Source organism: Haliotis rufescens, unplaced genomic scaffold, assembly GCF_023055435.1.
Source record: "Haliotis rufescens isolate VD_foot unplaced genomic scaffold, xgHalRufe1.0.p SCAF_40, whole genome shotgun sequence".
In the NCBI taxonomy this organism is placed as follows: domain Eukaryota; kingdom Metazoa; phylum Mollusca; class Gastropoda; order Lepetellida; family Haliotidae; genus Haliotis; species Haliotis rufescens.
Genome location: NW_025964113.1, coordinates 1,300,112 through 1,327,654, shown reverse-complemented (window position 1 = coordinate 1,327,654; position 27,543 = coordinate 1,300,112). Strand labels below are relative to the sequence as shown.

At 42.0% G+C, this 27,543-nt stretch overlaps 2 protein-coding genes across 8 annotated transcripts in view; one reads left to right on the top strand and one right to left on the bottom strand.

Moving 5' to 3' along the window:
• Positions 1-5,682, top strand: part of LOC124138210 (calponin homology domain-containing protein DDB_G0272472-like) — a 99,557-nt gene extending 93,875 nt beyond the window's left edge. For 5 of the 7 annotated variants that reach the window (XR_006861608.2, XR_006861606.2, XR_006861607.2 and 2 more), the window contains exons 14-15: positions 2,134-2,260; positions 3,821-5,682. Coding sequence is in view for 2 of the 7 variants with exons in the window: in XM_046504769.2 (XP_046360725.2) it covers positions 3,821-3,827 (7 nt within the window). In the remaining 5 variants the exon portion in view is untranslated. The remainder of the gene's footprint in view (positions 1-2,133; positions 2,261-3,820) is intronic. The other 2 variants (XM_046504777.2, XM_046504769.2) reach the window with 2 other exon arrangements.
• A 6,863-nt stretch (positions 5,683-12,545) lies between these two features.
• Positions 12,546-27,543, bottom strand: part of LOC124138189 (probable ATP-dependent RNA helicase DDX46) — a 31,886-nt gene continuing 16,888 nt past the window's right edge. The window contains exons 12-21 of the mRNA XM_046504732.2: positions 25,384-25,466; positions 23,762-23,926; positions 22,556-22,783; positions 21,622-21,725; positions 19,058-19,220; positions 16,970-17,119; positions 16,070-16,309; positions 15,443-15,616; positions 14,783-14,974; positions 12,546-14,130 (exon numbers count right to left, since the gene is read on the bottom strand). Coding sequence (XP_046360688.1) covers positions 14,080-14,130; positions 14,783-14,974; positions 15,443-15,616; positions 16,070-16,309; positions 16,970-17,119; positions 19,058-19,220; positions 21,622-21,725; positions 22,556-22,783; positions 23,762-23,926; positions 25,384-25,466 — 1,550 coding nt within the window. The 3' untranslated portion in view covers positions 12,546-14,079. The remainder of the gene's footprint in view (positions 14,131-14,782; positions 14,975-15,442; positions 15,617-16,069; positions 16,310-16,969; positions 17,120-19,057; positions 19,221-21,621; positions 21,726-22,555; positions 22,784-23,761; positions 23,927-25,383; positions 25,467-27,543) is intronic.

The window sequence follows — 27,543 nt, the reverse complement described above, 5'->3', positions numbered from 1 at the left end:
TTGCTGTGGCTAGTTAAATTACAGTTGGACTAAAGATTCTGAAATGTGCCTTGTAATGGTGATTTTTTCACACAACTCTTGCTGGTGGTGGATGAAAATATCAAAAGTTCTCCTGATCATCAGACAACCAAATCAATAACCGTAACAAAGCAAGGTTGCAAGATCAGAGTTGCCCCCTTCATTATATTTGACTCAAGATTTGCAATTTGGGTTTACTTTTTTTTATACTTTCGCAGAATCAAATGTCTGGAACAATAAACTGTCGGATATAAGCTAGTGAAATTTGAAACTGTCTGGTAACTTTTAAGGCTAGCTAGCCCAAATGTCTAGAAAAATTCTGAGACTATTTCGCACACTGCCTGCATTTGAGAAACACACTGATGTAATAATGCAACAACATTGATATCACCAGTGACAAATGGACCAATAGGTATACTACATGTTATTGACACAGTCAACTCTTGTGATCTCTTCTCTCACTGTGTTAGTGGGTGAATGATGGCTAACTCTGTGACTGACAATGTTACAGCTATGTCACAGCACCTGAAAAGGTAATGGAGACAGTTAAAGACAAACCAGTGGTTGATAGTGTGAGCAACAATGTCCTTAGATGTTTTCAGATTTGTTGTCGTTCTTGAGTGGCGATGCCTTGAAATTTAATTTGGAACTGACAGTGTTAGCTAAATGTTTCAAATGTAAAACTTTCCAGTTTTCCAACACACAATAACACCCATAATCTGAAAATATTTCTATCAACAATGTAAAATACAAGTAATTTTCCATAGCACTCTCTCAACATGACCTCTCACGCATAATTTCGGCCTGGGATGGAATGAATCATGATATAATGGATGATGTCATATGCTTCCATGGTAACGGAACCCGCCTAGTGAGCAGATTGAATAAAACAACCAACTCAAACACCTGATAAATAATGATAAAACTCAATAGTGAATTTCCATTTTTCAAATTTGGGATTGAGAAAAAAGATACTTATCAAGAAAAGTATTCATACAAGTGAAAATATTTCCAGGACTGCAGCACCCATTCCCCTTCCTGTTACAATACAGTCAGGGCTGAGAAAAGGTACCTGTTGTAAAACTGGCTCAATTTGAAATGAGGGTGCTACCTGGCTGATTTTGTATCATTGTACCGTGTGGTATGTATCGTTGCACATACTATTAACCATTGTTTACCAGGACCTGACTCAATTATCTACAGGCTGCTGTGATACAGCTTGAATATTGCTGACTGAAATATGACACAACATTCACTTGCTCACTCATGAGACACAGAGAGAAAACGACAATCTCATTACACAAAAGATCTTACTCTCTGATACAATACCTCGCTGCGTGAAGATCTGTCGATTCTTTAACGGAAGCTATAATCACGTAAAGCAAAGTAAAATTTGGTGCCCACACTAAATGAAGGATGTGATGGGTTCTTGACGCAATGGGATACATGTAAGCTTTCTAAAGGAATCAGCTTTATAAAAGAAAACCACACTCAACCCAAATATTCCTTGATGGTACTCCCTATTGGGTGTAGATGCCATGTCTCTCAAATAGCAGATTTTACTATTTACATTCAGAACTTTCCATTTAAGTTTATTTTTGAGATACTAAATCAGACATGCTTTTATGAATGCTTCGCTCACTTTTACAAAACATTTAGAAGCCTCGATGCTGATTGGCTGATTTAAAAGTGAATATGAAACAACCTTTTTTGGAGTGGTTGTCAGTTCTTCAACCGGAAAGATATCGTATCACAGAGAGTAAAAGATGTGATTTTAATGAGATTGATAAAAGGATGTCCAGTTTGCAAATATGTATACAACTTCCACATTGTAATTCTTCTTAAGATATGTTTAAATTGTGACAAGTTCGGAACTCAATATGACACTGATGACAAGCATGTTACTGAACGGCAATCTCCCATTTTTGTTCCTTTCCGTTTTTTACACTAACAGTCGATTTTGAAAAGACTTCAATCATCTATTTCCTTAAAATCATCAGAGTGTCAGAATTGCTAAGCACTAACACATATCAAAATGCAATAATCCTTTCTTATTCCTCGACTGTATTTTCATACCTTGTATGGAAATAAGTTGGTTGTTGATCGCCGTTGTAGGTGCACATGCTGTAACCTTCAGTGTACATGCCGTCACCAGTAGCTTGCTGTTATTTCCTCAATGTCCTGATTTTCTCTGATCAGATGATACCCATGGCTGGTTAGGCCGATAATGTTCAGTCCGTAGGTACGTACGTACGTGCGTCCGTCTTGTTGTGTGCTTGTTTGTCTGTGCTATATGTGGTTTATTTTACATCTTCTAATCTTTCTCTTTCAGTCTAATACTATCATTTCCTTCAACACTCTCAAGTATTTATTCTGGAGAAGTTAGGAGCCATTTCTTTTGATGTACCAACTGTGTAGATTTTAAACAATTAGTGCATTAGAAAAACTGTTAGTTAATGATGGTGATAGTACATTATTGCTGAAAAGTGATAAAATCTTCTTGATATTTTTTAAAGTTATTGGTTTAACAGAAATAAAATGTCGAAAAAGTATGTTTCCCCTGCATTGATCATACGGTCCACACATTCAGATTAAGTCTAAGGATTGATCATTGGATTGATTGATTCAAAAGAATATTTTGGAAATGGTGTCATCAAAATTTGCTTTAGAGGAAAAAAATGTAAGGATTTCTCATTCCATCACTATATTTTTTCACTCACATCAGTGAAATAAATCTTACATTACTCTGGAAATTCAATTTAGAAGAAATTATATCCATTTTCTTAAAGCATGGGTGATTCACGCTCTACATCTATAGTAAGCCAATGTATAAGTGATGACATTCGTAGTGCTAAGGTCACTTCGTGGATAAGATAGTTAGGTCATTAGAAACATTTGGCTTTCATTCAGCTGTTCAAGGAGGAGACAACTCTAACGCTGTGGCTTGCACTATACTGACCACACATCATGTCCCATATTCATCCCAGAAATAGCAATATATTGACAGTATTGGTTTCACGAGTGAGCTATTTTCTGCACTGTAAAAATCCTCCTGTTTGATGTTGTATTGCGAGCAAATCATCGGAAATAATTAGCGTGTACAAGCTTACTGGCTAAGTTTTTCTCAAAGTTAGTTTAAAATGCATGTCTTGCCACTAAGTGCTATTTATTGATCTTATTTTCTTGCATGTAATATCCTCCATAGAGTTTGATGTAAGTGATTTCTAAGAGAGTGATGTAAATATTTTTGTAGTTTCCTTCAGGTCATAAGTGTTAATTGATTGGAAGTGTTAACTGATTGAAACTTTGAAATTGACAATGACTTTGAAAGCACCATGTCGGATGTGTCTGTCAATTATTAAATCAATAAAGTCCTGAATTAAGATGGTCATTCAATTTTCGAAAGTTTTGAAAATGTGCTTGCATATGTTGGTTAGTTTCAGCTTGGAGCCTCAAAGTAAGTTTGTAAGTAGAAAATGTTGTACCCAAGAAAGGGAACTCATTTATGTTTGAGCAGAATAACGTTACAGACATGGTACAGGTAGACTGTCTATGATAAGCGTCCCCGCTAGAATGATACTGAGAGACATGTAACTCGACAACATCTATGGTCTATTGTAACTGTTTAAGTATAGGTCTAAAACCATTGCAACTTTCTTGGATTGCCATGGAAGAAAGATAATTAAGGCATTATTCAAGTTTCTTCTTTCCTGTCTGTCAAATCCGATCTGTCTTTCTTGCTGTTGCTGTCCTTTGTAGTTTGTGTCGACAAGGCCTATAATCCTGTGTGTATGATTGACAGATGCTGATTGGTCAGACTACAGACATGGCAGCACATGCTGGTGTCGGGGCAGGCTCAGACGTCAGATGTCGCCCTGATGGAGCGGACAGAAAATGCTATGCATTATGGGAAGACCAGGTGTGATGAGGAGCCCGCCATGTTGTGCTGGCCGGGCGCTGGCAGCCATGTTGGATATCACCGACTCAGGACGAAGAAGACAACACGGTCCCGCGTCTTGACCTTGACCTTTCCGCAATTTCCCTAGCAGCTGGCTTCAGTCAGACATTATTTCGCTTATTCATTTCGTCGTCAGATCATATCTTGTCATCATCATATTCACGGACGTCATCATCATCAGAAACATCCTCATCACCATTACTGTTGTCAGTGTAGACGTGATCATCGTTCCCAGCTAGAGCTCGTGTACAGCAATAGTAAAACATGTCAGCGCGGACTGACTCTCTTCATACATGGTGCTGAACTTATTTGTAAATGTTTGTCTTCAGTTTGTAAATATTGTTTGTAAAGAGGAGATGTGCAGTGCAGCACCCGGGTGTCGCACGGAACTTCAGTGTACAGAAAGTGTACAAAATTCTTCTAAGATATACTACATCAATTTCACTGTGTAGATACAACCTTCAGTTGGTCTGTGTAAAATGCAAGTGTACAGTTCATCAAAGAAGCTGTTGAAAATACTCAAGTTGTGTTCATATTTCAATGCAAAAGCTAAGCTGGTTATGTATATTATGAACATGTGATATGAAGAAAGTGGAACCTCCAGATCTCTGGGGGACGTCATGACCAGTATTACCCCTTCCAGAACAATCCTGACAGCAATCGGCTGTTACAAATCTAGATTATCGTTCTTCTGTGATGAGCTGATATGGCACATCTTTCTCCACTTCTATTTATTCCATACTCTTTCAGGTACTGTTGGGGCTTTGTTCTATCCCAGCAGCAGCAAGTTGGCCAGATGCTGTCTTTGGACAAATTATCGCTGAATTCATACAGAAAAGCGTTGTGTTATTTAAGGCAACTGACAACACCTTTATACAAGCTGAAGCTAAATCTCCACATCTTTCAGTGCCCCTGTTTACATATAGATAAGACTTTAATAAACACGCTATATCTATTTGTAGTAAGACAAGCAGAGCACAGCATCCAAGTGAAGGCACGCATACTTGCAAGCACTCAAGCAGACCTAAGCATCTATGTAACTTAAGAACTTAAGTAGATATGCTAAGCATTATGTAATTTAAGCACTTTTAAACAAAGCTAAGCATCATTGTGATTCCAGTATGTATGTACCATAGATAAGCGTCCGAGTTCAGATATGAGCAGCATCTGGCCAAGCTGTCTTACTGTATGATCTCTCTTCTATTCCCTAGTGCCAAACATTGAGGTGTGGCACTGACCGCGTTCTCAGCCACCAGGACTGTCCACAGCTCTACCCTAGGTACCTTGGTACCATGCTACCTGGATGTAACGTTGTGGACTGTCCACAGCTCTACTCTAGGTACCTTGGTACCATGCTACCTGGATGTAATGTTGTGGACTGTCCACAGCTCTACCCTAGGTACCTTGGTACCATGCTACCTGGATGTAACGGTGTGGACTGTCCACAGCTCTACCCTTGGTACCATGCTACCTGGATGTAACGTTGTGGACTGTCCACAGCCCTACCCTAGGTACCTTGGTACCATTCTACCTGGATGTAACATTGTGGACTATCAACAGCCCTACCCTAGGTACCTTGGTACCATGCTACCTGGATGTAACGTTGTGGACTGTCCTGGGGTGTGTGAGCAAGCTGGCGGGCAGCAACTTGGTGCAGCTCTCTTGGCTGATGCACATCTCTGATCAAGAGTAAATGTATCAAAGTCTACCTGTTTTTGTTGTTTTTGCTTCGACTGTGTGACTTCCACAGTAGTAAGGACACTTCATACATAAAACTGACATTGAGGGATATTCTTAATCAGTCTGTGTATCACAGAATGTCAAGTATGTACAGCTAAGCCCTGTATTTCCAGAGGTACCATTCCAAATGAAATCATCCATATTGGCAAAGCACCAGAGAAACAAATCTTGTGTGAAGTATTAGATATATACTGACTTTCCAACAACACCGTCTGGGTTGCGAGTAGGGCTGGGACAGGTAACTCGGGTTGGATGGGTCCTGAGTAGGCCCGAGTACCCACTGTACTACCCGGACCCTTGGTTAGTCATGTAATATATTGTTTAATTACTATAGCTCAGGGACTACAAGTCGCTTATATTAGAATTTTTGATGATGCACACATTCATTTTGACTTGTATGTGTTTGAGTAAAGATAAAGCTTCAGTCAACTTCAGTGTACTCATGATCTGATCGTTTGATACATGTATCAAATTGGTTTTCCAAGGGCTGCAGTAAAACAATTCCAAATAAGACATTTTGTACCCAACTCTTAAGACCTGCAGTGGGTACCCAGGTAAGGGTCATAGGGGGTCGGGTACCTTGGGTAGTAAATTTTGAATCGTCCCATTCCTAGTTGCGAGGGTACTGGCCTAACGGGTTTTAGCTTAACAAGATCTTATTTGTCTGGACTAATGGCATCCAGGTTAACAAGACAGGGTCCTGTGGTTGCTGGACTAATGGCATCCAGGTTTACAAGACAGGGTCCTGTGGTTGCTGGACTAATGGCATCCAGGTTAACAAGACAGGGTCGTGAGGTTGCTGGATTAATGGCATCCAGATTTACCAGACAGGGTCGTGAGGTTGCTGGACTAGTGGCGTCCAGATTAACAAGACAGGGTCGTGAGGTTGCTGGACTAATGGCATCCAGATTAACAAGACAGGATCCTGTGGTTGCTGGACTAATGGCATCCAGGTTTACAAGACAGGGTCGTGAGTTTGCTGGACTAATGGCATCCAGATTTACCAGACAGGGTCGTGAGGTTGCTGGACTAGTGGCGTCCAGATTAACAAGACAGGGTCGTGAGGTTGCTGGACTAATGGCATCCAGATTTACAAGACAGGGTCCTGTGGTTGCTGGACTAATGGCATCCAGATTAACAAGACAGGGTCCTGTGGTTGCTGGACTAATGGCATCCAGGTTTACAAGACAGGGTCGTGAGGTTGCTGGACTAATGGCATCCAGATTAACAAGACAGGGTCGTGAGGTGTCTGGACTAATGGCATCCAGGTTAACAAGACAGGGTTGTGAGGTGTCTGGACTAATGGCATCCAGATTAACAAGACAGGGTCGTGAGGTTGCTGGACTAATGGCATCCAGGTTAACAAGACAGGGTTGTGAGGTGTCTGGACTAATGGCATCCAGGTTTACAAGACAGGGTCGTGAGGTTGCTGGACTAACGGCATCCAGATTAACAAGCCAGGGTCGGGAGGTTGCTGCACTAATGGCGTTCAGATTAACAAGACAGGGTCATGAAGTTACTGGACTATATAATGGTGTTCAGATTCACAAGACAGGGTCGCGAGGTTGCTGCACTAATGGCGGCCAGATTAACAAGACAGGGTAGTGGGGTTGCTGGACTAACAGCATCCAGATTTACAAGACAGGGTCCTGAGGTTGCTGGACTAATGGTGTCAAGATTAACAAGACAAGGTCGTGGGGTTACTGGACTAATGGCGTCCAGATTAACAAGACAGGGTCGTGAGGTCGCTGGACTAATGGCATCCAGATGAACAAGACAAGATAGTAAGGTTACTGGACTAATGGCGTCCAGATTAACAAGACAAGGTTGTGGGGTAAACTGGACTAATCGCTTCCAGATTAACAAGACAGGGTTGTGAGGTTGCTGGACTAATGGCATCCAGATTAACAAGACAGGGTCCTGTGGTTGCTGGACTAATGGCATCCAGATTAACAAGACAGGGTCCTGTGGTTGCTGGACTAATGGCATCCAGATTAACAAGACAGGGTTGTGAGGTGTCTGGACTAATGGCATCCAGATTAACAAGACAGGGTCCTGTGGTTGCTGGACTAATGGCATCCAGATTAACAAGACAGGGTCCTGTGGTTGCTGGACTAATGGCATCCAGATTAACAAGACAGGGTCGGGAGGTTGCTGCACTAATGGCGTTCAGATTAACAAGACAGGGTCATGAAGTTACTGGACTATATAATGGTGTTCAGATTAACAAGACAGGGTCGCGAGGTTGCTGCACTAATGGTAGCCAGATTAACAAGACAGGGTAGTGGGGTTGCTGGACTAACAGCATCCAGATTTACAAGACAGGGTCCTGAGGTTGCTGGACTAATAGTGTCAAGATTAACAAGACAAGGTCGTGGGGTTACTGGACTAATGGCGTCCAGATTAACAAGACAAGATAGTAAGGTTGCTGGACTAATGGTGACACTTGCATCAATTGTCAGCTTACATGTGTTCTCAATATCTGATGTTTTCAAGACTGGAAAGTACATGAAAATGACTTTTACTCGTTCAAAACACAATGGTGGTTATCCCAAGGGAACTTTGTCTTTAGGGCCAACAACTTACTGGGTGGGGCCAATACATCAGAGGAATTCTGACATTTTATGTAGCAACCAGCCATACCCAGAAATCTTGTTTGTTGGAAGAGGTGTTATAAGATAGAAAGTGAATTGTTCATCCTAAAAGGCATTATCTTTTAATCTCCATCTGGTTTAGCAAAACCTGGAATATTCTTTGCACGTTCAGTTGTGGGATGGGTAATAATCCTCCAAAAGGTCCAACTTATTAACAAACTTAGCGGGACCAATTCTGTTAATTATATATGATACATTCATCAAGTCTCTGTTTTGGATAAGGAGTTCACCTGTGTTGGGTTGGTACAACATCGTGATAGGTAGGTGTTGTCAGATTTGGGTACCAGAATGCATGGTGAACTCCACTTTCAGTCACTTGGTTCAGTCATATTGTTCCCTGACATATACTTGCACGTCATGTCAGAGAATGCCTCAGTTTAGTGGGTTCATACAATATGGATGTTGTTTCACAGGCAATGCATCACCTACATCTATGTCATGTCTAAGTCAATATGACGGCACGTGGTCCTGTGCACAGCACACAAGTCACAAATCAGGTGAAGTTAAGCAACATTGGTCGTGGACAGTCCTTGGATGGGTGTTTGGAAGCTTGATTCCTGGGAGTTTTTTGGGCTTTGGTACTGCCCAACACTGAAGCACATGTAACACGTGTGGTGTCTCCTTGGGCAAGCGTTCGAAATGTGCCTCTGTTGACCCAGCAGTGAATGGGTACCCGGTAGGATGAGATGGCAATGTGGTTGTTAACCTTCTAGCTCCTCAAAGGCAGCACACTGAACCATTGCCTGGGTAATAATAGTTTATCACTTTGAGCATGTCCCTGTGGTGTGGATATAGCACAATATAAATAGGCCAACTATTATTATGACAACGTATATCCAGTAACAAATGGACAAATTTGTGAAATAATTCTGACAATTGTCTGTTGTTCTGGAGTAAGGTGAGCTAATTTCACATCAAGTTTCTTAATTTCACTTTTTACTCATTTAAGGCTTCACATCAAGGCTATAACAAGAAGCTAGGGCAAACACACTGATTTCTTCAAAACACTGATTCCCTCCCTCCTTCCCCACTTGGAGACTCAAAATAAGTCTCATCCCAAAATTCCATATTGAAGATATTGATTTCACAATATTTCTCTGTAAAGCAACAAGTGTAGAATGAACACTCGCATTGAAATGTTTGGATTACAATTAGAGAATTTTCAGCAAGTTAAATGTTCACATGCTGGATGAGCCCCCAATTTCAGTTACAATGTGATTTCCATACTGAAACACAAAGGTTAACACTGAAATTGGTACGTACAGAACTAAATTGTGAAATCATTCAATGATGAAACACTATCAAGGAATAATCAGTACATTAGATTGAAACACAGCTTTAGGTTTACAATAACAAGGGCAGCTGGGTAAAATGAGTGGCAGCAGCAACAGGAAAAACAGCGTTATCACTATCCCCCGCCACGGGGCACATTGGTATTTTGTTTGTTCATATAGTAGTGAATATAAACTTTAAAAAAGAGTCCTATAAAGCCTTAAGAAGAGATGCGCACTAGGGTCGCTTTATGTCATCAGACAAATGATTAAATTTGATTTAATACACACAAAAGGCTCCTTCTCTGGAAAAAAACAACTTATGGCACCATATCTCGAACAGTCTTGAAAAGTATCTCTTAGATAAGCAAACTTCAGGACTTTCTGAGAAAAAAATTCTCAATTGCAGACACTATGCACTTTGTAAAACAACATGGATCAAGGATACCTGTATGCTCAAAATCTAAAAATGTGGAAAGGGAAGTAACTCTGGAGAAAAAAGAAATACAGGACCAATTTTCAAACAGTCTTCACATGTATCTCATAGATAAGCATGCAAAGTTTCATTCATGTAACATCAGTAGTTTGAGAAAAGTTGAAAAGCATGGGGCAAGGGCCATAACTCTGTAAACAATTGTAAACAGCACCAATTTTCGAACTCAGTCTTGACCAGTACCTCTTATATAAGCAAATTTTCATTCATGTAATTTCAGTGGTTCCTGAGAAAACTTGCCCCGATTTCACACAGTATGCACTAAGCTGAATAGTACTGAACAAGGAAGATAACTCTGTAAAACAATGAATAGAAGACACCAATTTTGAACTCATTTAAGATCGTGACAGTAATATTAGTGTGTAAAATTTCATTTCTTTGACTTAAATAGTCTTTGAGAAAATTTTCCCCTTGGAGAACCGGAAGGACAAAATCCGTTCCTATATCCCCGGCCCCATTCCTTGGGGAGTGATAATAATTAACATGCCCTAGAATTAATGTAAGTGCACTCACAAACGTTAAGAAGTTTGTCACTGTCAAACATCTTTAATCTTGAATAGTGTTGGAAGTCAGTGTTTACAAATAGCCATCCAATCTTCACTTGGCAAGAAGATAAAATACAAACCTTCTAGAACTGACCCATCCAGTGTTCCTAGATACAAGGGCTATCCACTCTCTGCCATTACGTTCTAGCCATGTCAGCACTTGATATTTTACAGTACTAGTTGCCTTATGTAGGTGTTCAAATATGGCTGCTGCGGTGGCCATATTGAAATATGGATTTGAGCCTTGTGAACGAATCAAGGAGTCTTCATTGTGAGATGAAGCATTTGAAGTTCCAGTTTCATTGGTCCTTTTCAAACAACTTTCAAAGTGACGTTGACTGTAAATATATCAAAATCTCTCAGATAACATGAGATAAATGTCTTCAACATTTACCACTTTGTTGAAATCCACAAGCAGATGTGCCCGTTCCACAGAGCAGTCTTAGTGCTACGATGATCGTAACAATGTTAAAGCATAGGAGTTATGATCACCTTAGCTTAAAGATTTGCTTTGTGGAACAAGGCCCTGATATAGTGCTAACAATCCAAGAATCAAAGTCAGGATGAATCAGAGATTTGAAGCAACACCCCACAGATCTAAGGGACATAGCCCTGCACTGCAAATTCAGGCAACGAGGGTGACCCTTGTCCTAAAATAAACTTGGGGTGAGGTGAGTTGAGGTGGAATGGAGTTTAACGTCGTGTTTAAGATTATTGCACTTATATAGCGACGTGCATGCACGTGTCTGTCTGTGTGTGTGACTGCTTATACCAGTCCGGACTGATGCCGATTTATAGTGCTAGCCCACTGAGATACCATGCCGCAGTTTAACATGAATACCCCACTCAGACACGGTATACTGACTCCGAGCCGACCAGTCCTTGTTGTAGCCCCTTAATGCCGAGCCAGACAGGGTAACAACAAGTACCATCTTTTAACGTCTTTTGGTATGACACGAGACAGGGAATTGAACCTCGGACCTTCCGCTCTCCGGGCGGACGCTCTACCACTAGACCACGGAGGCGGTCTAACATAACCTTGAGAGTAAATTTGAAATATGCAAAGGAAACTTATAATTGATGTAAACCAGCATTCAGCTTCAAGATTGCAGATGCCTCGACCAACAGATGGAGAAACAGGCCATGGCTTATGCCTACTTGTGCTGTGCCCTAGTGAGCTTAATATGCTTCAGTAACTGACAATAGAGATATAAACGAAAACCCATTAGAAACTGTTTTGTTACCTGTTTCAGAGCATACCTAACAAGTAAAGGCTTGTACACTAGTTGTTACAAAAAGGTATCTGAAGAGGATGAGTGTTGCATTATATCCAATACTCAGGTAAATGTAACTTTATGTAAGAAAAAATGAAAGTTGACAAAATAGGAAAAGTAGTGATGAAATAAAAGGTCATGAATACACACAAGTTCAAAGTTATCGCTCAATTCGCTTCAGTAGCCTGGATAGACTATTTTCACAACTAAAGGCCTTAGGAGTATGTTAATAGTATCATCAAAGGCCAATGATTCATGACAAAAATGATGGAGAAAAGGAAATTCTGTCACAAGGACTGTAGGCCCAAGACCATATTGGTCAAAGGAAGGCTACTCACCTTTGATACATGCGTTAGTGAGTGAATATACTGCATAACACTGCATCATCAATTTCACAGCTAACAGACGATGGAAACATGAGAAACTGCTATTCAGATAGAAGAGTTCACAATATCACAGATAGTAAGCTCACTTGACAGGTGCAAGCTAAAATAATTATTTTCTGAGAACATACACAAATACATATTTCTTTGAAATTATTTTACAAATGATACACAGCCACTTTAAGCTCCCACATAGACGACAAGATGAATTTATCATACATGTACATTTATTTATTACAATATGTACAGTGTCCTGTTCACGGGTTCATGAAATAAAATTTCCCATTCTCATGAGCAGAGTAAAATCCATGAGTTTTATATTCATAATCTTGTCTAAATACATTGTAAAAGATAGCTCAGAAGTTTTAAAATATCAAAGCCTTGCTGCCTGAATAAAACCAAAGTCTGACAATTCTAAAGACTTGTTAGATCTTCATGAATACCAACAGTATACTTACAATGAAATGAAGACAAACTGAGCAAATCTGAACTCCTAACCAAATGATGAACCAGCATTACATTATTAGACACATCAATGCAATCCTGGCATTGCAACGTCACCATAACCTCATCACTATTGAAGAAGAAAGAGAAGACAACTCTGCAAGCTCAACATCCTCCATCATCCAGTGTATTATCTAGCCAATCTATTACGATAAATACCCAGGGCCCCATTCCACAAAGCTCGCAGCGCTAAGACGATCGTAACAACCATACTTTAAAAGAGACCTATGGCAGTCTTAGCGCTACGATCGCTTTGTGGAACGGGACCCTGGACCCTTTTGCTATCACATCTTTGTTTTGAGCCTGATTAGTAGTACAAGGTTAAAAATAGCCGTCCAATGATAAAACTCTATTTTGTGCTAAGATGGTGATTGGAGAGATGATATACTGACATTGGTTCCCAAATAAACATATAATGGCGAGTGTTTCCTCTATATCTCCTGGGCTAGCATTTCGTAAACCTGCACCAACCCCTGGATCCATTCCCGTGGTCCTAGCAATCTTAAATTACCATCCCTTGATTTTCATCAACATTTAACCGACCAATCAAACATTGAGATAAGGAAAAAGGAAAAGGGTAAGGGAGGTGGACATGAAGACATCCTTTCCGTCAGAAAGATGAGTTCTTTCTGTTCAATCACGTTTTCATTGTTGAATTTCTCACAAACTCTATCGTAATCAATGAGACTGGCCGCCATGTTGTTTATATCACCAACCCCAAAAATGTTGGTTTGTAACTCGCATTTTAATTAGCATAGCGTAGCAAATGAAATCGGCTAATGAAGATCAGGGGCAGGTAATTTGAGAACGCGAGAACCATGGGAAATGGATCCAGGCTTAGGGTAGGTTAACCGAACTGAGAGCCCTGGAGATACAGAGCATGTGGGGAATGGCACCAGGTTATTTTTGGTAACAAAATGGAGACAATATACTGGATACCCGGGGATGCATGCTCAAAGACGCTGGGACAAATACAAATGTAAGGAGTATTGTAATGAAGATACTACTACTATTCACAACTGCTCCCTTGAATTGAAATGTGCAAGTTTTTAATGAAATTATTTTAAGTAAGAGTTGGAGTCAACTGGTCCTTCACTGAATCATCCTGCAGAGACTGACGGGTTTCATGTCCCACGACTGTCATGGTAAGAATGACAGACTTGACTTGTCCTCCATAAAGTGTCCTTCCAGCCAGCCATGCTGCCAGCAATAAGAAGGCAGATGTCGTCAACTGCCTTGTTACAGCACTTTGTAGCGATTCTTGTTTGCATTTGGAATATAACAATTTTGCTGAAACAGAAAAAAATATCAGTGAGAGCTGGCATTTAAGTTTGTTTGTTTGTTGTTTAACAACACACTCAGCAATTTTCCAGCTATATGACGGTGGTCTGTAGATAATTGAGTCTGGACCAGACAATCCAGTGATTAACATCATGAACATCACTCCACGCAACTGGAATACGATGACATGAATAAATCAAGTCAGCGAGCCTGATCATCCGATCTCGTTAGTTGCCTCTTACAACAAGCATAGTCGCCTTTTACGACAAGCATGGGTTTCTGAAGACATAGTCTACCCCGGGTCATCACGGTGTTTAAGAATAAGATGAGAATACAACCTTATCAACAGTTCATCAACTGCACTGATTAATCTCACTAACATTGGTCATCATAATGTAGACGACAGTCCTTGGATTCATTTTCCCCATTAGGTACATTGATAGTTGAATAGCCAGGACCTGGGTCTCCCAAGCAATCTTAATACATATACTGAAACACTTTCAAAACACATTCCTGGGTATTTGATTTATTTTTAACATTTGGCAAACGTCAAAGTTGTTCTGGATACATAGACAAATAAAAAGCAAGTTGGTGCCATGACATGGCCAGAACCAAATGTCCCCATGAAGTTTACAGTACGACAGACAAAACTCCTCCCTACCAGTCTGACAAGTTCCTCCCTGATGAGACGTGTGATCTCTTTCTTCGCCTTGGAGATGGCGAGCTCGCTTGTGGCCTCGATAGCCAGATACAGCTTGCGCTCTCCTTCTTTCAGATCCTTGTCATTGGGCACGTAGGTTCCTCTCACCGTGATGCCAGCTTCCGAGTACTCGCAGATCTGAGCCAGTGCTTCCTGCGAGGATAAAAAAATACAAGATGAGGCTAAGAACAAATGGATTGTGATCAGAGTCATTTATATCTGATTTATATGAAATAAAAGTTAAGCACAGGTATGTTTTTTCTTGATCAAGGGGCAAGCCATATTCATACTCTTGATTTCTAGATATGTCAGCACCATACATAACTGATTATACTGTTCAAAGCAGCATTGAACCAAACTCACTCACCCTTGATCTCAGAAAACTCCTAATTCATAATCTTTGAAAACAAACTTCTGTTGTGCATGTACATGTTCAACATATCACTTGACACAGACAGGCCTAGGTTGCTGGGTACCTGGAATCCCCAGAGTAGTTGCTTATGGCTTGTTACTGAACATACAGATACTGATTTTCAATTAGTGATAATTGAGGCTGCTGTCTGTCAACCCTATAAACCCTTTATTTTTACCTTAATCCAAACTGTTGAAGAAATGACTGACCTTGGATGTGACCTTCCACCTGGCTGTCTGAGGGAAGTCGTTGATGTCCAGCTCCTCCTCGTAGCGTTTGAAAGTCTCGCCAGCCGACTCCTGTTCCTTCTCCTCCTCCGCCTGTGGCCGGTACCCGATCTTGGCATGGATCTTCTCTGCCATCTGCTCCGCAATAGTCTTGGACTAAAAAAAGAATATTCAGTTAATAGAAAACACACAGTAGCTATGGATACACTCTGACATATCATTGAACAAACCAACACTGTGTGGTGGGAAAGCTAGTGTTCACAGTGTTAATGGACAGTGACGTTTCATTGAAATTCATCCCCCTTGATTCTATCCCATGTGGAGTGTTTGTTTGAGTCACTTTTTGTGTCCGTCATGCGGATAAATGTCTCCTATTGTATTCCCTGTTGTCTTGTTTGTCTGTCAGATAACACAGCACTCAGCAATATTCCAGCCATATGACAACAGGAAGTAAATAATCTACTGGACCAGGCAATCCAGTGATTGAAATGAGCAGCGATCCACATCAGGGTACAATGACATGCTGTCACCAAGACAGACCATCATTCCATTGGCATCTGGGGACCTATTCCTACCCTGAATCCCCACACAGGGACTCCCTCAACTTACAGCAACTTGTGGAGCAGCTACTGAATCTCCCTTCAAGATAGCTGCTGCAGCCTGCTGGGTAATATCCTGGGCGTCAGGTCCCAGGTTGCGCTGCATGTTGATACGAGCAGCCAATCGTTTAGCCAGCTCCAGTTTCTGCTGATTGCTCTGCTGTTGTTGTGTCTGCTGATTGGCTATGGGCTTGGCCACATCTGTCACACGCTTCCGGCTAGCGAACATGTCTTCAATCTTCTGGTCAATCTGTAGCAATCGAGAGGAAAGAAGGTTGCTAGTTATGTTCCCATGTCATCCACAAATACACATTTTGATAAATTACACCCACAGCCAAGGACTCAGTATATATGTTTCACTTTGCTTTCTCTTCAGCAGTGTAAACACTGCATCTTCACTCATTAGCATCTGAAGGCAGTGTCCCAATCAGCAACATATGTTATATTTGGGATAACACTTTCTTAGTAAAGTACAGATTCTAGTACCTTTCTGGGGTTGAGTTCCATCCGGGATTCAAACCCACAAAAATGAAAGTCCAAGAACTGGTATAAAGATCACATGCTTTGTGTACCCCTCTGACAAGTGTAAATTTGCACGGCTCCCAAGGCCAAAAGTTATGAATACACAATGTAACATTTGTTACATTTGATCACTTCCTAAATGGCATTGTGTATTTACGGCAACATTGATGAAAACACAGTTAAATCCACTGAATTTCGGACTAGGAATAGCTTCTAATCATATATAATATCACATAATAATCATAACAATGTATTAAAATAACAAATGCAAATTCATATTGTGCTGTAGATATGCCCTAAAGTCTGCCCAAGGTGCTACACAATCATTATCCCCATCAATGGATCAGTATCAATCAAATGACATTCTCCACAGATTGCAGCTACTCACATCCATGCCGGCATCCTCATCATCTGAGTCCTGCAGTCCTAGTGCTGCCTTCTGCAGCTTCCTCCGCTCATCAGCCAGCTGGGCCTCGGTCTCATCAAACTTGAACCCTTTCCCACGAAACCCGCTGGAGCTCTTGATTGTTCGCCCCTCCTGAAAATAAACAGGATATGACAGTGTAGGTCCAGGGACCTGTGGTAACATATGTTTCCAGTGGGGCAAAATGGCTCCCCTCTGTCAAAACAGTGGTGAAATTTAGGAGCCACCTAAATAAGAATAAAACACATCACAAACTGTGATATTGCTTTGATGAGATTAAACGATATCTCCTAGGAGATAATACTTCAATGAAAATGGCACAACAAAGAGAGTCACATGAAGGAGGCCAAACTCACAGCATCAAATTGGCAATGACAAAGCTAGCAGAATCAGAGTAGGGATCTCATAATATCCTAACCAGACATGCACATACCAGCTAAGAAGCAAACATTTGCTTTTCTTACAATATTGACTGATGTTTTATATTGCTTACAGTTTCTGATTATTAATACAAATAATTCATTCATTTTAATCTTAGGCACCATTTGGCAACTGTGATATAAATATCAGTCACCACTGTGAATGTTCAGTCTAAACTGCTACAGAATCAATCAAAACATAGATCTCAGTGGTCCTTTGTCGCTTTGTTATAAACAGGTTCCAATTTTTTTCTTTGATGGGAATAACATACATTAACAAACTGGTACAAGCAATGAATACGAGAACTGATTTTATTATGATTTAAAGACAAGACATAAACTTTCAGATGCATAAGGATCACAATGGAAAAACTGTCAAAGATGACACAATTCATTGAGCCAAATTGCCTCCCTTATCTCTGGCAAAATCTGCTGATCTAAGTATGAAGATTTCCCCCAAATTATCATATTTGATCCATGAGCACATTACAGACGGGTTTCACTGTACCGACGGGTTTCACTGTAGCGACGGGTTTCACTGTACCGACAGGTTTCATTGTACAGGTGAGGTGAAATTGGGTTTAACGTCGCGTCCAAGATTATTGCACTTATATAGCGACGTGCATGCACGTGTATGTGTGTGTGTGGCTGCTTGTACTAGTCCGGACTGATGCCGATTTATAGTGCTAGCTCACTGAGATACCATGCCGCAGTTTAACATGAATACCCCACTCAGACACAGTATACTGACTCCGAGCCGACCAGTCCTTGTTTTAGCCCCTTAATGCCGAGCGCCAGACAGGGTAACAACAAGTACAATCTTTTAACGTCTTTTTGTATGACGCGGCCCGGGATCGAACCCTGGACCTTCCGTCATTGTACAGACGGGTTTCATTGTACAGACGGGTTTCACTGTACAGACGGGTTTCACTGTACAGACGGGTTTCACTGACATTACCCTGGTTTTACTGAAGTGGTAAACAATACAAACATCTCAGACCTGTGCCCATCATCCTGAATTGTTATATACTATTGCTCTGTGACATAACCCTACTGACCAAACACTCTCCCGCCCAGAGTTCCATGTGGCCAGCATAGTACCTCTGCCACAGGCCAGTGCCATGTGACGATTCATCACATCTTACACAGTCCATTCAAGATATTGCAGATGTTTTTCATCTGTTTCATTTTTAAAAAGTCTACACTTCTAGATAAATATGTGTCATAGAATGGTTAACTTTCATTGAGAAAGCATCCTAAATCGTGAAAAACTATTTCCATTTGCGTAGTTATCTTTTGTTTACATTGGTTGTACGGCTCCACGTGCTGTCATCGAAGCCATATGGAGAGCTAGCGATACGCCCACTTTGATGTACCAATATATATATATTGTAGTGCACCTCACAGTCGCAGTTGTAGCAGCATATCTACATAATTATGCATAACAATATGTAAAGCGCCCCCAAATACTTGCTTTAGGCTGATTTCTGATTCCAGAAAAAGTGCATTTGTTTACAAACAAGAGAAAAGTCCGGTCATGTGATATGCAAATTAACCTGTGGCAGTGGTGTTGTGCTAAGTCACCACTGTGCCGGAGTATGCTGTCCAAAGCATTGTTAAACTCCCAACTTACAGCCTTAGCTCTCTCCTTGTAGTCATTCCACATCTGTGTCAGTTCTGCAGGTACAGGAGAGTTGGACAGGTCCAGGGCCTTTATTATGTCCCCTGCATACCTCTCCTGCTCAGGAGTAAAGAAAGTGTAGGCAAAACCCTTGTTTCCTGCTCGTCCTGTCCGGCTGAAAGGTACAGGCATGGTTTTCTTAACAAATATTGAGAGCATATGTTTCATGACTGCATGTACAAGATTTATACAGATACAGAACACTAAAGTTCAAGGCCTTTTCAAGGCTTTCAACTATGATATTCAAGGCTTTCTAGTGTGAGGGGCTGTGTGGGTGAGTGACTGTGTGGGTGAGTGAGTGTGTGGGTGGGTGAGTGCCTTTGGGTGAGTGACTGTGTGGGTGGGTGAGTGACTGTGTGGGTGGGTGAGTGAGTGTGTGGGTGAGTGGGTGTGTGGGTGAGTGACTGTTTGGGTGACTGAGTGTGTGGGTGGGTGAGTGAGTGTGTGGGTCGGTGAGTGTGTGGGTGAGTGACTGTGTGGGTGAGTGACTGTGTGGGTGAGTGACTGTGTGGGTGAGTGACTGTGTGGATGAGTGACTGTGTGGGTGAGTGAGTGTGTTGGTGGGTGAGTGACTGTGTGGGTGAGTGAGTGTGTGGGTGGGTAAGTGCCTGTGTGGGTGAGTGACTGTGGGGGTCGCTGAATGTGTGTGGGTCGGTGAGTGTGTGGGTGAGTGACTGTGTGGGTGAGTGACTGTTTGGGTGAGTGACTGTGTGGGTGAGTGACTGTGTGGGTGAGTGAGTGCATGGGTGAGTGAGTGCCTGTGTGGGCGAGTGAGTGTGTGGGTGGGTGAGTGTGTGGGTGAATCACTGTGTGGTTGAGTGACTGTGTGGGTGAGTGAGTGTGTGGTAGGGTGAGTGCCTGTGTGGGTGAGTGCCTGTGTGGGTGAGTGACTGTGTGGGTAAGTGACTGTGTGGGTGAGTGAGTGCCTGTGTGGGTGGGTGAGTGTGTGGGTGGGTGAGTGCCTGTGTGGGCGAGTGAGTGTGTGGGTGGGTGAGTGTGTGGGTGAATCACTGTGTGGTTGAGTGACTGTGTGGGTGAGTGCGTGAATGGTAGGGTGAGTGCCTGTGTGGGTGAGTGCCTGTGTGGGTGAGTGAGTGTGTGGGTGAGTGAGTGCCTGTGTGGGTGAGTGACTGTGTGGGTGGGTGAGTGTGTGGGTGAGTGAGTGCCTGTGTGGGTGAATGAGTGTGTGGGTGAGTGAGTGTGTGGGTGGGTGAGTGTGTGGGTGAGTGACTGTGTTGGTGAATGACTGTGTGGGTGAGTGACTGTGTGGGTGAGTGACTGTGTGGGTGAGTGACTGTGTGGGTGAGTGACTGTGTAGGTGAGTGAGTGTGTTGGTGAGTGACTGTGTGGGTGAGTGACTGTGTGGGCGAGTGACTGTGTGGGCGAGTGACTGTATGGATGGGTGAGTGTGTGGGTGAGTGACTGTGTGGGTGAGTGACTGTGTGTGTGAGTGAGTGAGTGAGTATGGTTTTACGCCGCTTTTAGCAATATTCCAGCAATATCATGGCGGGGGACACCAGAAATGGGCTTCACACATTGTCGGGAATCGAACCCGGGTCTTCGGCGTGACGAGCGAACGCTTAAAACACTAGGCTACCCGACCGCCCTTCGTGTGGGTGAGTGACTGTGTGGGTTAGTGAGTGACTGTGTGGGTTAGTGAGTGACTGTGTGGGTGAGTGAATGTGTGGGTGGGTGCCTGGTCGGGTGAGGGTTTGTGTGGCCTGGTGGGTGGGTGGGTGAGTGCCTGTATGAGCGAGTGACTGTGTGGGTGAGTGACTGTGTGGGTGGGTGCCTGGTCGGGTGAGGGTCTGTGTGGGTAGGTGGATGGGTGAGGGTCTGTGTGGCCTGGTGGGTGGGTGAGTGCCTGTATGAGCGAGTGACTGTGTGGGTGAGTGACTGTGTGGGTGGGTGCCTGGTCGGGTGAGGGTCTGTGTGGGTAGGTGGATGGGTGAGGGTCTGTGTGGCCTGGTGGGTGGGTGAGTGCCTGTATGAGCGAGTGACTGTGTGGGTGAGTGACTGTGTGGGTGGGTGCCTGGTTGGGTGAGGGTCTGTGTGGGTAGGTGGGTGGGTAAGGGTCTGTTTGGGTCAAAGGCACCTTTGACAACTGAGCCACTCATGCCCCTACATGATGTGTTTGTCTGTTGTTTGTTTGTTCGTTTAACGCTACATTCAGCAAAATGCCACATATATGATGGTTGTCTGCATCTTATAAAGTCTGGACCAGACAATCCAGTCAATGACATCATGAGCATTGATCTATCCAATTGGGATACAATGACATGCAGCAGCCAGGTTGGCGAGTCTGACCACCCGATCCCGTACGTTGCCTCTTCCCTGGATCTTCACAGGGAACATGATGCCAACTTACATCACAAACATCATAACATCGGTACAAACATACTGACCAAGTCTTACAACGAGCTAAGATTATTAGCGACCTATAAACCCCAAAGGTCAGATCTTACAACAGTAATGACAATGGCTGAACACACAAGTCCACACAAAGAACAACTTACCCGCATCTGTGCACGTAGTCCTCGTAGTGGTTTGGAACGTCATAGTTGATGACCAGTATCAGCTGCTTGACATCCAGGCCTCGTGCCGCCACGGACGTTGCAACCTGACACAAGTAGAACACAAAGAACATACATCACTGACACAAAGAATGCAGGGAAAGACATGGATGCATGCAGAAGTGTGTCACGGCTCAGTTGTGATGTGTAGATGTATGTGCCAACAAGAACAATACTGCTGAGACACTCCTGTTTTATAATGACTACTGTTCTCCCCTCTCATACCTTCTTCTGACTGCTGGTACAGACTTTCTACATATAAGGCATCTCAAGAACTGAGAGGTCTTCAAAATTGATAATAAAACATCACCTGTTTCTATTCAAAATTTAATTTATTTAAATCAAAACATTACCTTACTCCCTAAGACAAGAGTTCATGGCTGAATTACCAACTGTTAATACAATAAAATTCAAAAGTCTTATGAACTCCATAAGAATGAATCTCATAGCGAGTTCTACAGACTGGTCGAGAACTGAGACATAATTTAGTCATTTTGTGATGTCATGAGCAATAAATGAAGTCATATTGTTCTAAAAAATTCATCAATGTGATCAATGTGATGTGACAGCATTGAGCATCGTTAAAAGGCATATATGCAAATATCAAACTGTTCACACCCCTATGGAAAATGTAGCTTGTATTTTTAATGCTTTAAATACCATTAAATCCCCTTGATCATGTTGATGTGAAAACATTCCACATAAACAGTCACTACATGAAACAATTACCTTCAGTCAGGTGAGCAAACAAGCAGAAAATGGAAGTGCTCCAGTAAAATCAAAGGAGCGAAAAGGTTAAGACATTTAGGGGCAAATCATCAGAACAAATACATTCAACACATTACGAAAGAAAAATCCCAAAAGAGCATCCTATTACCAGAAGCTTGATGTTCCCATTTTTGAAGTCCAGGATAGTGCTGTCCCTATCGTACTGATCGATGCCACCGTGTAGAGACAGACAGGGGTAGGAGTGCCGCATCAACTCCTTCATCAGCTCATCTGCGTTCTCCTGCTTGTCCACAAACACCAGGACACTGCCGTGTTCCTGATAGATGCCCAGTAACTCCAGCAGCTTTAAGAACTTCTTGTCATCCTCCAGGATAATCTGAAGCACAACAAACAGATGATTACTTCGTCATCCTCCAGGGTAATCTGAAGCACAACAAACAGGTGATTACTTCGTCATCCTCCAGGATAATCTTAAGCACAACAAACAGGTGATTACTTCTTGTCATCCTCCAGGATAATCTGAAGCACAACAAACAGATGATTACTTCGTCATCCTCCAGGATAATCTGAAGCACAACAAACAGGTGATTACTTCGTCATCCTCCAGGATAATCTGAAGCACAACAAATAGGTGATAACTTCTTGTCATCCTCCAGGATAATCTGAAGCACAACAAACAGGTGATTACTTCTTGTCATCCTCCAGGATAATCTGAAGCACAACAAACAGGTGATTACTTCGTCATCCTCCAGGATAATCTGAAGCACAACAAACAGGTGATAACTTCTTGTCATCCTCCAGGATAATCTGAAGCACAACAAACAGGTGATTACTTCTTGTCATCCTCCAGGATAATCTGAAGCACAACAAAAAGGTGATTACTTCTTGTCATCCTCCAGGATAATCTGAAGCACAACAAACAGGTGATTACTTCTTGTCATCCTCCAGGATAATCTGAAGCACAACAAACAGGTGATTACTTCTTGTCATCCTCCAGGATAATCTGAAGCACAACAAACAGGTGATTACTTCTTGTCATCCTCCAGGATAATCTGAAGCACAACAAACAGGTGATTACTTCTTGTCATCCTCCAGGATAATCTGAAGCACAACAAACAGGTGATTACTTCTTGTCATCCTCCAGGATAATCTGAAGCACAACAAAAAGCCTATTCTTTTCTCACATGCTCCTGGACAATAGAAACAAACAGCCAGACACAACTTCTGCTGAATCCATCAGGCCACATTGGCAATATAAAATAAAATGTTTATGGATGGAAGTCAATGGACAACTTGGGATGAAAAAATGGAAAGAAAACGAAAGAAACCAATTTTTCTGAATCTTAACACTTACTACATGTTGTTCAACTTCTTTGCACACAACACTCCGACCTCCGACCTGAATTTCTAATGGCTTGTTTAGAATCCTTCTTGCCAAGGCCTCCATCTGTCTTGGGAAGGTGGCAGAAAACATCACAGTCTGACGATCAGGTCGAATGTTATCCATTATTCTCATCACCTTGAAGGAAATGTGAACAGTCATTAACACAAGCCAAAATCCTCTCATCATTAAAATCTCATGTAAGTCAACGTATTATGTAATATGTTCACACTTGAGCCATGTTAGGTGACGACTGACCATGATTACATTTGTAACTGTGGCATCTAATTCTAAATATAAGTTGTCTATTACAACACGAGTGAGATACTGACTGGCGACCTATTACACCCTACTATACCAACAGGGTGTGGCCACAAAATTGCCTTTATTTCTGGCAAACCTCTTGACCATGGAAACAAACTCCAAAAAGGAAAAAGAAAATTCACAAGTCAAGTTTCTCGGTTTTATACAGAGGCCTTGCATAAAATGTTGGACCATGAAGCAATCAGAATGTCTGTTTGTCCATCCATTTAATGGAGTGGATAGAAACAAAATGTCCCTACCTACCTACTCCATGACAGGATACCTATGAAGATCTGGGTTAGAATACTGAATAGGTCTTCAGCAACCCATGCTTGTGAGTGAGTGAGTGAGTGAGTGTGTGAGTGTGTGAGTGTGTGTGTGTGTGTGTGTGTGTGTGTGTGTGTGTGTTAGTCCGGACTGATGCCAGTTTATAGTGCTAGCACACTGAGATACCATGCTGCAGTTAAACATGAATACCCCACCTAGACACAGTATGCCGACTCCGAGCCAACCAGTCCTTGTTTAAGCCCCTTAATGCCGAGCGCCAGACAGGGTAACAACAAGTACCATCTTTTAACGTGTTTTGGTATGACATGGCCGGGATCAAACCCCAGACCTTCCTCTCTCCAGGCGGACACGCTACCACTAGACCACGGAGGTGAGGTGAGGTGAAATGGGGTTTAACGTCCCGTCCAAGATTATTGCACTTATATAGCGACGTGCATGTACGTGTGTGTGTATGTGTGGCTGCTTGTACTAGTCCGGACTGATGCTGATTTATAGTGCTAGTTCACTGAGATACCATGCTGCAGTTTAACATGAATACCCCACTCAGACACAGTATACTGACTCCGAGCCCACCAGTCCTTGTTTTAGCCCCTTAATGCCGAGCGCCAGACAGGGTAACAACAAGTACCATCTTTTAACGTCTTTTGGTATGACGCGGCCGGGGATCGAAACCCCGAACCTTCCGCTCTCGGGGCGGACGCTCTACCACAAGACCACGGAGGCGGTTCATAAGAGGTGACATATGGGATTGGGTGGTCAGGCTTGCTGACTTAGGTTAATGCATGTCATCGTATCCCAACAGCATAGATTAATGCTCATCATGCTCATGATGTCAATCACTGGATTGTTTGGTCTAGACTGTATTCTTTACAGACCGCTATCATATAGCTAGAGTAATGCTAAGTGCGGCATTAAACAACAAACAAAATCATACAACTTGGTGGAGAGATATTTTAATAATGGCTTGATATATTAAAACATGTGATAGTTTGACTGCATCTCACCTGAGGTTCAAATCCCATGTCAAACATCCTGTCTGCCTCATCTAGAACTACATACGTACACCGGCGCAGGTTGGTAACACGGCCTGGAAAACACAATCCAGGAAACAATCACAATCCATTTTAAGCCTTTCAGTAACAATAACAAAATGCATCACAAAGCATTGTATGTTTTCTAATTACAAACTTTACATGTCCACTCGTTTAACACTAAATGTATGAGAGTCATAATAACACGGAAACAACCAGGCTCCTATTCAGACAGAGTAATGAAAGATGTACATGAGTATCTTGGATCTAATTTCACAAAATATATACCAAAATATTCCGAAGGCAGTCTGTGCCAAAACCTTTGAGTCTACTCGCCTCAACCTGGCCATAAACATCATTTTCTGTTTGATGTTATTAGTAGACTATTACTATCTCAGCTAACTAGACCGATCAGAATGTTACTTGACTCAGGCTTTGAACCTGTGGTGAAAGTCACAGACAGCAAACATATATTTATTATCATCTTGCAAAAAGAATATATTTAAATTTGATTTTTTTATAAAATAAGTTTTACTTTGTCTGATCAGTTTCCTTTTCCATACCTGAATTGCGAAACAAATGCAAGAGACATAACTCTCATCAGTTTCGGGAATGAAACAGTTCAATGTGATTTCAACAATATCATGAACAATATAATCATCAACCCTGGTGATGTGTTACCATGGCAACTGACGATGCTGACGATCCTCTCCTCTCGCCGATATCATGTGACCTTTAAAATATAAGTCTTGTATGGCAAAGCTATGCAGCCTGAGTGAAGAGAATAAAATTGATTACACCGTATGTGCGTAACACAGTCCCTACCTAGATCCCATCCCAGTTACCTGGGAGTGAGTGGGTGAGTGAGTGGGTGAGTGAGTGGGTGAGTGAGTGGGTGAGTGAGTGGGTGAGTGAGTTGTTAAAGCCACAATCAGCAGTATTACAGCTACATTCAATATCATTACAGTCAGATCTCGTGCTCTGTGTCCAGATCTGTGAAACTCTGAATAGGAGATCAAGTCAGGTGAAAACTGTATGAACTTTGACAATCCAGTCTCAATGAAAGTTTGATCTTAACAAATGAACTTACAGAACATGAATATGCCCTCAGCAGTTTATTATATTCCATTCTGAACTACCTGTTTATGTTCATTTTCCAGATGCAAAAGTCAAATATGTGCTCTGAATGTTTTGCTCCATTGTCCATACACTGATTTGAAAGTTCATATCATATCATATCATATCGGAGCAAAAGATCTGATCATAATGATATTGCAGCTACATCTTTGCAGCCTGCACAACACGTTGTGAACAGAGATTCACAGATCAAAGCAATGAGTTGGTCCATACTCAACTGATGAGTGAGTTTGGTTTGGTGCCACCTTGAACAATATTTCAGTCATACCATGACATGTTAGCTAAGTGTGGGACGAAAGCACCAAAGTGATGTTGGTCATGGAGGTTTATCACTTTGGTGAGACCCACCAACATGAGAACACTGCTCACAAACCAAGGAACCTTATCCAGGTGACTCTTGGATTTGAAAACCAACAGCCACCAGATCCTGGCAGAGCTAAGGGACACAACTCTTCATGGCCATGTACTACTTGGCTAACAACCCCTCACAGCCTGATGTGACACTCCAGACATAATCTGCCACTGTAAACAGGTGTCTTCTGGCCAGCATTTCTCAATGCTAACACTGTCTACATGTACACATACACAAAATTAGATATGGCTTTGCTTTGCAATTCAGACAATTATACATGACAACTTTTCCTATCAAACTTACCTGCCTTTGAAACATGAAACAATGTTAAATGAGACACGACATCTCTTAATGTACAGAAGCCAACAAAAGAAACAAAAGTTTCATCTACAGGCATGACAAGCAATAAAAATCATCATCATGATCATACCATGACACCTGGAAACAAAAAGGTGATGTATTAGTCTCGAGTTTGCTCAAGGACATTGAGGACATATATCCAGTATCTCCATACATAATACTGACAACAATCAACACGAGTAGCCACTAAACATTCCACTTCTGTAGTCTTTATGCATAACATTTCAAGGCTGCTTCTAGCCTGATGATGAGAAGTAGCCTCGAAAAGTACATACAAAATACAG